We start from the raw sequence: 12,691 nt of genomic DNA, 5'->3' as shown, positions 1-12,691 counted from the left end.
TTGGTTTGGTAGGCGAATTTGAATGTGCCCACATCTGTGATTGTTCTTTTGTCTCAGGGTTCACGTACTTAATCCAGGTTTCGTCACCGGTCACGATTCTGTTTAACAATGGTTCTCCTTCGTCCTCATAACGTGACAGAAAGTCTAATGCAGAGGCCATTCTTTGAGTTTTGTGGTGGTCGGTAAGAATTTTGGGCACCCATCGTGCACAGAACTTACGGTAACCCAATCTTGCTGTCACTATCTCGTACAAGAGAGTCTTAGAAATCTGTGGAAAACCAGTAGACAACTCCGACATTGAGAAACGTCGATTTTCACGAACTTTTGCATCAACTGTCTGAACGAGTTCGTCAGTCACCAATGATGGTCTACCACTCTTCTCTTCATCATGAACGTTTTCTCGTCCACTTTTAAATAAACGTACCCATTCACGGACAACTCCTTCACTCATAACTCTTGGTCCGTACACGGCACAAAGCTCACGATGCATAGCTGCTGCAGAATATCCTTTGGCTGTAAAAAACCTTATGACAGCACGCACTTCACATTTGGCGGGGTTTTCTATTGCAGCACACATTTCAAACTGCCACAAAAACTAAACTAGCGCAGGTACGACGTTCACTCGACCACGGCTTGATGCCGACTGACCTGTTGAGTGCGTGAACGCACAGATGGCGTCGCTACTCCCCCCACAACCCGCACTGTGACCAATCGGAGGTTACTTTCTGAACCGCCCTCGTATATGGTGACAATTTCTTATACAGTTTTTGTGAAAAATGTGATTTACGTAATTCAGTTAGTGGGTAATGGAAATTAATTTGGTTTATACTGTAAAACATCGTTTTCTGTTAATCTGTAATCATTTGTACTTATTTGAGCGCATACGTGAATGATTCCTTGACGGTTTACAGGCAGTTCCCTTCCCAATCCTCATACAAATGTGTTCGTGTGACGTGTTTGTTAACACAGAGTTAAACTCTTAGCTTTCTTTCCGCTCGCCATTATGCAAGTCAGTAGAAGATATCCTTATGCTTCCAAGGCGTACATGTGCGTTCATTCAAACTGTTTGTACAAGAGTTACAAACTTCACGAATGTCTCTTCTTACAGGATTTTTTTTTTTAGTCGGCTATGCATCAGGTTTTTAAATTCAGACTTAGAATTAGCGCTTTACTGAAATACGTTTTCCATAAGAATGATACTTTCTCTGAGGGAACAAGCAATTAAATGTCGCTATTGTGAAGTAACGGCGATATACCAATTTAAGCCTTTGTAAGAACTAATTTTTAGTGTTACAGCAAACTGAAACTCGTGAAAATATCTACGTCTTCAGTACTAAAGTTTTGATAAAAGAAAAGGAGCGATGGAGGTGCCGCAGTGGTGCAGCCACTGGACTCGTTTTCGGGAAAAAGGTGATTGACATCCCTGTATGGCCATCCTGATTTCCATGATTTCCCTAAATCGCTCTACGCTAATTACGTGTTAGTTCGCTTGAAGGGTCATGACCGATTTCCAACCCAGCCTTCTCCAATTCTACTTGTGTTCGTTTTCTAATGATCTTGTCGCAGACTGTGTGTTAACCAATAACCTTTCTATATTTTTGTAAAATACTGTGAATTTTAACACATAGCCGCGCGGGATTAGCTGAGCGGTCTAAGGCGCTGCAGTTATCGGCTGTGCGGCTGGTACCGGTGGAGGTTCGAGTTCTCCCTCGGGCATGGTGTGTGTGTTTGTCATTAGGATAATTTAGGTTAAGTAGTGTGTAAGCTTAAGGACTGATGGCCTTAGCAGTTACGTCCCATAAGATTTCACACACATTTGAACATTTAACACATAAAAAGGTAAACAGTATGTATTGTCGCAATGACGAAGACCATCTACGGTAGTGTTCGAGGAAGAGAAAGTTTTTTTACATTGATGCCAGATCATTCAATTAGAATCTGCACTGCAAACCGTCCGTCTGCTTAGCTAGGTGGTAACGTGCTCGCCTCCCATGCAAGCGGGTACGGGTTCGATTCCCTGCCGGGTTGAAGATTTTCTCCGCACGGGGAGTGGGTGTCATGTTGTCCTGATCATCACTGGCGCGCAAGTCGCCCAATGTGGCGTCGACTGACATAAGACTTGCACCTGGCGGCCGAACTCCGCCGATGGGGCTTCACGGCCAACGATGCCATACGCTCCATTCCTTTTTATGCACTTCAGACTAATCACACCTGCACTCATTTTGTGAACTGTGCAGTCAAACCTGTCTCTCCGTTAGCATAGAAATAATATTTCTTCAAACATAAAATAAACTTTCCACCACATACAGGCAAACTTGTTTCCCGTGAACTGCTGATAAATACTTACATTTTCTAAGTTCCGCGTATACACCAAAGGGATAGCCAACTATAGCATCGCCAGATTATTAAACCTATTAAAGTAAGACGCAGTTTAGCTGATACTCTTCATATTTAAAATAATATTCTTTTATTAGCATATAATATCTCGTGTCACTGGGATTGTTACTGCGATACCTAATAAAAATAAACTCTTAAATTCAATGATATTATCAATGTTCTGCTAATCCATTGATTCTTTAATAAGTTTCTCACTTAATGACATTTCATTGATATGATGAATGATTTTGTGTAACAATTTCTGTTCAAATTGCCGTCAGACCCTCAGAGCAAGCGAGATACACTCAGTCCGCTCCTAAACATAATGACACTTTCTCGAAAGCGAGACAGAAACAGTTGAACTCAAGTGTTTACTTTACTGTAACAGGGCTGTCCCGTTTAAAGGCTGGCTGACAGCAGAGTGTACTCTCGAGCGTTGAGCATCTGGGCCATTTGAGCGAAGGCTCACAGCCATTCCCACCACAAACAAATAGGTTTGTTGTTGGGCTGCAGGCTCCTCGAGAACTCAGAAACGCAGATAAGCATTTCAAGTAATTCTTCGGGGGCTTGACAGAAAAATCCAACGTGGAGGCCACTATGATACTATCAGTCTAGCCGGCCGGAGTGGCCGAGCGGTTAAAGGCGCTACAGTCTGGAACCGCACGACCGCTACGGTCGCAGGTTCGAATCCTGCCTCGGTCATGGATGTGTGTGATGTCCTTAGGTTAGTTAGGTTTAAGTAGTTCTAAGTTCTAGGGGACTTATGACCACAGCAGTTGAGTCCCACAGTGCTCAGAGCAATTTGAACCATTTGAACTATCAGTCTACGACAAGAAACAGTGAGAGGACAGTGCGGGAGTTACAATACCACACGCCTGCCGCCTTTCACAAACTTCTCTATTCATATGGGAGGAAATTTCAGCTCCCTGTAGGAAGGCTGACAGATTTGGTTATTCAGTGACGGTTGTTCTTTGGGTGAGATTACAAACTGAGCCTGCCAGTTAGAAAGACGATACAACGGGAAATTCTATGACCTGGTGGACAGATAGGAGGCAAATGAATGAAACTACCAAGAACAGACAGCCCGGGGATCGATCAGTGGAGGGAGGATGCAGTATTACCCGAGAAAAAGTGATTGGCATGCTGCTTTGCATACAGCATTCTATTTCTGCTTTTCGAAGGTATGCTATCCTAGTGTCGATTCTGTTTTCAGACTTCGAATCGGATCCATATTTCCATTCCGGTGTCTGCCAACATCTCTTGACGTTCTCATCTTCCATTCTAAGTTGAATGAACTGTTTGTTGGAGTATAATTGGTACCCGATTGTGAACCCTTTGTATGACCTCATTTTTCGAACATTATATTGGCGCTGCCCCGGCGATCTAAGCATTGCATTTAACAGACACTGATTGTACAGTACATAACATCGCATCGGTCATCAGCCAGAGCTCTTACCAGGAGAGGCTCAGCTGGCTGTTAACCAGAAAAAGGAGGAAGAGTTAAGTTTTGGAGAGCAACGCCTAAGAGCCGCAGTAAACAGAAGACGAACACCTACGGCGTTCACCACGCAACCAGCCACACGACGCAAGGAGATAAAAAAAAAAAAAGGTTCAAATGGCTCTGAGCACTATGGGACTTAACATCGGAGGTCATCAGTCGCCTAGAACTTAAAACTACTTAAACCTAACTAATCTAAGGACATCACACACATCCATGCCCGAGGCAGGATTCGAACCTGCGACCGTAGCAGTCGCGCGGTTCCGGACTGAAGCGCCTAGAACCGATCGGCTACCACGGCCGACGCAAGGAGCTCGACAGATGATGCTGCGTCGTATCAGCTACATAGGCCAGGATGTAACTCTGATCCAAGTGGTGACATGGAGGCCTTAATCCCCCTCACTTGCACAGATAGCGACTCGTGTCTATGCTAAGTCAAAGTGACGCTGAAATTATATTAGTGTTTTTGATCTATGAATGGCAACAAAAAAGTAAACTTTTCCGTGTATTTATGATTCATCACTTTAATTTACTACATTTTGGTGTCATTTGCACATGAATCTCTGAAAGAATTGAAGACCGTGGCTTAAACAGTGGTAAGGAACAAGTTGGTTGTTCTGAGAAATTGAACAGTGTAGTTTCAATAAAATCTCATAAATCAGATATTTCAAGTACACACATTGCAATTGTTTCAGATAATTCAGTGCTTCAACATTATTCTAAATTAACCACATACTTTAAAAATCGTTAATCCTATCTAAAATTTTATTCTTAAAAATACGTCAATGGATAATTAACACTGTCTGTTTGCAAAGTGAGTTTATTTAGCAAGAATTACTATTGACTTATCACTGGTGGGCGAGTTAACGAAACATTACTACGAAACGTCTGGGAAATACAAGTTAAATGGTCGGAATTATTTCGGTTTATGATACTAAGAATTTCATTACCAAGTTCTAAAATAATGAAGTATAACAACCTTAAAAAATAAACTATGAAATTAAGAATGTGTCTTTACATTTCTGGGCAACGGCTTTGCCGCAATGGATACACCGGTTCCCGTCAGATCGCCGAAGTTAAGCGCTGTCGGGCGTCGCCGGCACTTGGATGGGAGACCATCCGCGTCGCCACGCACTGTTGCTATTTTTCGGGGTGCACTCAGCCTCGTGATGCCAACTGAGGAGCTACTCGACCGAATAGTAGCGGCTCCGGTCAAAGACAACCATCATAACGACCGGGAGAGCGGTGTGCTGACCACACGCCCCTCCTACCCGCATCCTCAGCTGAGGATGACACGGCGGTCGGATGGTGCCGATGGGCCACTTGTGGCCTGAAGACGGAGTGCTTTGCATTTATGCTGTTACTCTATCATGTAAATTCTGGTAATAATAGTAAGGGAAACAACATTGTTTATTTACTTCAGGAACATGCTCAGGATCTTTACATGAGTCAAAGTTATGCACATCATTCTCGGATTCGCACAAGTCGTCACCGAAAACCATTTTCCTGTCACGGACTCTGCACGCGTTACTACTACTAACAGCTATGTTCTTGGCACGTATCAGTGTTTATAGGTTACACGTCTTGACAAATTTGCCATGAATGAGAATTAAATTAGAGACAGGGCTGCCAATTCTCAGTTTTTCGTGGTACTATCACCTAAAATCAATAAAGCATTCCATGTTTAATATTCAATAACTCTATTTCTCATCGAATCTGCCTTACCACTGTTTACAGCCGAGATCTTCAACTTGTTTAATACAGATTTTGGAACATAACATGGGGTGATCTTGCCTCCACACTCCCTCAATCAACTTAGTTTTACAACAAAAAAATGGCTCTGAGCACTATGGGAGTCAACTGCTGAGGTCATAAGTCCCCTAGAACTTAGAACTACTTAAACCTAACTAACCTATGGACAACACACACATCCAAGCCCGAGGCAGGATTCGAACCTGCGACCGTAGCGGTCGCGCGGTTCCAGACTGTAGCGCCAGAACCGCTCGGCCACCAGCGGCCGGCTTAGTTTTACAACATTATTTGTTTAGTTTTGTGTCAGTCTTGCTTATACACAATCAGCCACAACATATGATTATCTACCCAGTAAATGGTACGTCCACCTTTGACACGGATAACAGCGGCCAAGTGTCATGGGAGTGGGGCGACAAGCTCTGACACCGGATTCACTCACATTACAGATGTGTTCAATCGGGTTCGAATCTGGTGTGCTGCGGGGGGGGGGGGGGGGAAGTACCACATCAATTGGAACTCGCCACTGTGCTTCTCGAACCACTCCACCACACTCCTGGCTCTCTGACATGGAGCATCATCTTGAAAAATGCCACTGCTGTTGAGAAACCTGACCGTCACGAAGGGCTGTACGTGGTTTGCAACTAATATACGATACTCCTTGGCCGTCATGGTGCCTTGCACGAGCTCCAATGGATCCATGGATGCCCATGTCAATGTTCCCCAGAGCATAATGGAGCCGCCACCAGCTTGTGTCCGTTACGAAGTATAGTTGTTCGCCTGCAAGACAGCGGATTCGCGCTCTCCCATCCGCATGATGAAGAAGGCATCGGGATTCAACAGAAAATGCAATGCTCTGTCACTGTGCCACCGTCCAGTGCCGATACTCACGCGCCCATTTCAGCCGTAGTTCACCCGCCCGTATCAGTCGTAGTTCCGACGTCGTAGAGTTAACATCAGCACATTCATAGGTCGTCGGCTGCGGAGGCCCATCGTTAGGAGTGTTCGATGCACTGTGTGTTCGGACACACTTGTACTCTGCCCAGCATTAAAGTCAGATGTTAGTCCCGCCACAGTGCGCCGCCTGTCTTGTTTTACCAGTCTGCGTAGCCTACGACGTCCGACGTCAGTAGTGAGGGGTTGCCATCCAACCCCTTGGCGTCTGGACGCGGTTTCACATTGGTTCGCCACTTGCTGAAGATACTCACCACAGCACTCCTCGAACACCCGAAAAGTCGTGCAGTTTCCAAAACGCTCGAGCCAGCCTCCTAGTCATTAAAATCTACCCTCGATCAAACTCAAGCAGATCGTGCGCCTTCCACTTGCACACATGGACAGCACTCTCACTGATACTATATGTACCGTGCATATGTATGACTAGCGATCACTCCTCGCCAGCTGACGCTGCTATCACCTGGACGGGTATATATCGACAGCATATCGGTGGTCATAATGTTCTGGCTGATCAGAGTCTGTAGACCTGTCCATCCTAATCTTCGCAGTGATCTGTGCAAATTTGGTGATGTGGAAAACGACAAATTGTCGTAATGATAACAGTAGACCGTGTGTGTGTGTGTGTGTGTGTATGTGTGTGTTTGTTCCAGTCATTACTAATCCCAAGGTAAGAATATCTTCTCTGGATCATAATTACATATAGAAACACTATTCTCAGTATGTGCCAGTATATGATGACCTTTGTAGCCCATTCCTACTTCCAGATTCCACGTCATTATCTGTACAATCCGATTCCCTGAATGCCGTCCGGATGACCCTTTTCCAATTCTCGGTACTGCAAAGTAATTATCTTACGAGGAATATCTGAAATGGACAGCACTCAAACACGTGTGGCCAACTGAGGAGCTACTTGAATGACATGGTCTGGAAACCCGCCAACTAGTGAGACATCAGTATGTTGACGCCGCAACGCTCCACACGAAATCCAAATAACACCATTTGGAAGAGGAAGACACGGTGGCTAGCCTGGATGGCATTGTTCTTGTCAACATATCGCATGTTAATTAATTGATTAAATCGTTTATTCTCATTCCTACTCCACCCGCAAATGATAAATCATATCAGAATTGTATCTCCACTTTGCTTGGAAGCAAATAGCGAGGGGTGTTCAATAATTAATGCAATATATTTTTTCTAAAATAAGATGGGTTTCATTCGGGAGTCCAGTATGACGTATTGTTGCACACACTCGTTTGCCTACAAACCCCTATTTTCAACATAATCTCTGTTCAGTGCCACTTCCTTACGCAACCCTTCTGTGAGGTGTGTATGTCGGCGTAGTACCATTCTACTGTTCGACGTCGGAGCCACCTTCTTGTCTGCATCAATAACCTCCACGTCAACCAGGTACTGCTTTCCGCGGAGTGTACCCTTCATTGGGTTAAGCATATGGAAGTTGGGAGATCCGCGCTATATGGCGGATGAGAAAGAACAGTCCAATGAAATTTTGTGAGCAGACTTGTGTGAGGCCGTGCGTTGTCATGGGGAAGTCATGGGGAAGGAGAGTGTTCGTTTGTATTCCTGTGGCGGCAAACACGCTACGGTTGTTTATTCAGTTTCCCCAGGTTAGCACCCTACGGTGCAGAGTTGATCGTTGCACCATAAGGGAGTACATCAAACAGAATAACCCCTGCAGAGTCCCAGAAGACCGTCGTAATGATTTTACCGGGTAAGGTGCGGCTTTGAACTTTTTCTTTGTAGGAGGGGTGGTGTAGAGTCATTCCATGGATTGCTGTTTTGTTTCAGCTCGAGGTGATGAAGCCTGTGACGATATTCGACAAAAAAGCGTCACGATCAGCGCCGTAGCACCCAAGCAATTCCGCACAGATGGCCTTTCGTTGCTCTTTATGGTCTTCTGCAGGCGGAAAGAAACCCAGCAGCCAAACAGCTTTAAGTATCCCGACCTATTGACGATGCGTCGGCACTACCAACAGTGATGTCCAGTTGAGCAGTATGATGTTTGATTGTCATCCGTCGATCACCTCGAATGAGAGGCTCCAGCATTGCAAGAGTCATAGCTGTGTGCGGCCGGTCATCACGCGGTAGATCAATCAGGTTTCCGCGACCTTGTTGGCATGATTACAGATGCCTCGCTCGATGACTCGCCATGCTTTTGTATAATAGCAGGTCCCCGTAGACATTCTGCAAGCGTCTACGAATATCTGCGACGCTGTAGTTTTCGGCTAGAGGAAACTCAATTACAGTTCTCTCCTTACAAGGGAACCTCCCCATCGCACCCCCCTCAGATTTAGTTATAACTTGGCACAGTGGATAGGCCTTGAAAAACTGAACACAGATCAATTGAGAAAACAGGAAGAAGTTGTGTGGAACTGTGAAAAAATAAGCAAAATATACAAACTGAGTAGTCCATGGGCCACATATGCAACATCATGGAGTATGTGAGTTCAAGAGCGCCGTGGTCCCATGGTAGCGTGAGCAGCTGCAGAACGAGAGGTCCTTGGTTCAAGTCTTCCCGCGAGTGAAAATTTTACTTTCTTTATTTTTGCATAGTTATTATCTGTCCGTTCGTTCATTGACGTCCCTGTTCACTGTAATAAGTTTTGCGACCGCATCGCAAAACCGTGCGATTAGTAAGACGAAAGGACGTGCCTCTCCAATAGGAACCGAAAACATTTGATCGCAAGGTCATAGGTCAACCGATTCCTCCACAGGAAAACACATCTGATATATTCTATACGACACTGGTGACGGCATGTGCGTCACATGACAGGAATATGTTGTCGACCCATCTAACTTGTACACTTGGCGAATGGGTAAAAAGATTCTTCTACCTTGCCCGATTTAGGTTTTCTTGTGGATGTGATAATCACTCCCAAAAAAGTGATGAAAACATAAGAGTTTGTCACATAAATTGAAAATAAAAAATTAAACTTTTCACTCGATGGAAGATTTGAACCAAGGATCTTTCGTTCCGCAGCTGTTCACGTTACCACGAGACCACAGCGCTCCGGCGTTTGCAGTGTCCTTGTTGTTGCCTATCTTCCCACGAACTACTCAGTTTCTATATTTTGCTTATTTTTTTCATAGTTCCACACAACTTCTTCCTGTTTTCTCAATTGATATGTGTTCAGTTTTTCAAGGCCTATCCACTGTGCCAACTTATAACTAAATCTGAGTGGGGTGCGATGGGGAGGTTCCCTTGTTAGAACCCAATTGCGTTACAGACGCCATTTTAAAGTCTACATATAGCACCCCACCTATTGGAACGTCATGAAGCGGGAATAATCCACGATGTCCCATAACAAATTCCGCATTTTTTCAGTCGAAATAGGCTGAAAAAAATTGTTGTATTACCTATTGAACGCCCTTCGCACTATTCATCTAGTAGGTTTTTAATTTTTCTTGTAGTTCTGTGTACTTCCCAGAAATTTACGAGCTTATGACATAACAGTATTCAAGTAATTCATTTATTTGTACAGGCGTGCTTCCGTCAGTAATGTGATGAACGATGACGTTGTGCTCCTGGAAATAAAACAGCTGCAGGCGGAACAATACAGCTGACGTGACGTGTCCAGTGGAGCAGTGGCCGTATGCAGACAGGCCTTGCTCGGCGGCGCGTCTCTGCCGTGTGCGGCAGGCGGATTTGTGGGCTTACCTGCTGGCTGACACCGCAGCTGCGCTGCCGCCCCCGCCACCCTCGCCACCCCCGCAGGTAATTTAGCGCGGCCACGGCGCCGCCAGTAATCCGCTATTTATTGCCGTATTGATCTCTGCTTACTGCACAGCCGCCGATTGATTCGGACGCAGATCGGCGCCCGTGCAGCCGCCCCGGCCCCTTTGTGCATGCGTCCGCCCGCGTGTCTCCATCGCGGCAGCCACCGCTGTTCAGCGGCAGCCATTCAGATCACGTCACAAAGTGGCCCGGCACCGCGGTGTACCCTACCACCACCAGCGCTGTACGCTGCTGCCGGCGGGGCGCTGGAGGGCCTGATTAATGAGTTATCTCCTGCAGGTCCACTATTCGTGTCAGATCCTAGAATCGTTTGAAACCATCCTTCCAATAAATCGTCCATTTTCAACAGCGCGTGCCCCACTGTGAATCTGCTACGGCGAAGCCCACGTACTGCACCCAAGCGCGAACCGTAAGTCAGAGTAATTCGAAGACTACTTGTAACAGTGGGAAGTGTATTTTCATGACACTTGATATCAAGGAAGGAAGGAAGGAAGATTAAGGTTTAGTATCACGCCGACGCCACACGTCCGGATTGGGGAACGAAACACAGCGTTTCCTTAAGCGATTTGGGAAATCAGTGGAGATTATTTTGATGTATGTCCTTTGTTTTTATGCTTTACCGTTTCCACCGAAGTTACCTAAGCAGTGTAAGGAGTGGCCCGCCTGTCCAGCTGCTTCCCGACTGGTTTCCCATCAGCCTCGGCGAATGCGGGCTGGTTCCCCTTATTCCGCCTCCGTTACACTATGTCGGCGGTTGCTGCTCTAACACTGTCTCCACGTACGCATGCATTTGGGGTTACACTCGTCGGGAGGGTGGGGGAAGGGGGGGGGAAGTTGAGGATCCACTGGGGGCCGAACCGCACCATAACCCTGGATTTGGTGATGGGTGGTGGTGGGGTGGGTGGACTGCTGTGGCCTGTTGTGGGGTTGTGAACCTCTGCGAGCTACGGCGGGTCGAAGCCTCTCTGTCGTTTCTAGTTCCCTGTTCAATACACAATACACACACTAAGCACTCCATAATTTCGCGTTTAGCGAAGTTTCGAGAGCTCATAAAATGTGATGAGAGCAGGAAGGTGAAGTAGCTGTGGTGTCCAAAACATGTGCAACTTTACCCTGCTCAGCTACTGACATAAAAATGGAAAAAATATTAAAAATTGTAAAAAAAAACCACACGAAGCAATAATGTTCATAATAGCGAAGTGGGCCGAGGAAATTAAAGTGGCGAAAGAAACGTTTACAGTAATATCACATATAAGCGTGCAAAAAGCAATAATAGTGTGCGAAAAACAAACGAAGTTATCGTCGCGTGGCAACACAAGAAAAGGTGTGAATGTTCAAATGTGTGTGAATTCCTAAGGGACCATACTGCTGAAGTCATCAGTCCCCATACTTAAACACTACGTAACAAACTTATCCTAAGACCAACACACACACCCATGCCCGAGCGAGGACTCGAACCTCCGACGGGAGAGGCGGCGCAATCCGTGACATGGCGCCTCCAACCGCCGCGCCACTCCTCCCGGCAAGAAAAAACTCAAAAGATTTTCAAAGAGCAGCAACGTGTCCAATTAGTAATCAGCAGACAAATTCTATCGTGGCTCTGTATGATATTTCACCATACATTTAAATTAAAGGGTATAGTACACTGCTATGCATTAATTTTAAATGGAGAAAATAACAACTCTTCATGTCTCTCCGATGGGCTTCTCGACATTGCTAAGGAGTTCACCACGTACTGAAATACACGAATTAAAGTGCGATTTGTACAAAGGCCTTATTAGGGTCCAGAAGACATATCCCGTCCGCAAGTATTATCATTTGTTATAAAACAAGGAAAACGTCCCCAACTGACCAATTTAACAGACAATCCCAATTCATAGAGTAATATAATTTTTCAAATAAAATGTACGTGTTATTCGAATGTGAGTACCTGAACCACTTCAATACTAAGTAAATGAAGACAATTAGTTCAGTCATCGCATAGAGGGAGAAATGCTTAAATCTAAACACTAGATTTCACGCTCATTTCCAGGGAAAATTATCAGTGGCTGCAAGCACCAGATCTTCGATGTGGTCCACTGATGTACGGGATGAAGTGGCAGCCACTGTGGGATATATAGCTGTAGTTCAGACAACACACTGAACATTATAACGTCCGTCCGCCATGACATTCAACAATTCAACAGCGCCTGGTGGCGATATGGACGAGCGACGCGATAGTGAAATTGTAATGGTGGTCGGGAAGAGTCAGAAATGCTTGCAAGAGTGTTGCAGGGTAGGATGTGAAGACAAATAAGTCTTAAGAAAAGAATTTGATGCGTTCCGCCGTTTCCGAGTTCATTAGCACTGATGTTAACCGA

General features: G+C 45.4%; 1 protein-coding gene across 1 annotated transcript in view; it reads left to right on the top strand.

Moving 5' to 3' along the window:
• LOC126260652 (protein enabled homolog) overlaps positions 1-12,691 on the top strand; it is a 151,036-nt gene that overhangs the window by 37,737 nt on the left and 100,608 nt on the right. The window contains exons 2-3 of the mRNA XM_049957989.1: positions 10,136-10,310; positions 10,384-10,554. Coding sequence (XP_049813946.1) covers positions 10,136-10,310; positions 10,384-10,554 — 346 coding nt within the window. The remainder of the gene's footprint in view (positions 1-10,135; positions 10,311-10,383; positions 10,555-12,691) is intronic.

Source organism: Schistocerca nitens, chromosome 5 (genome assembly GCF_023898315.1).
Source record: "Schistocerca nitens isolate TAMUIC-IGC-003100 chromosome 5, iqSchNite1.1, whole genome shotgun sequence".
Lineage (NCBI taxonomy): Eukaryota > Metazoa > Arthropoda > Insecta > Orthoptera > Acrididae > Schistocerca > Schistocerca nitens.
This window is presented reverse-complemented; position numbering and strand designations above follow the sequence as displayed.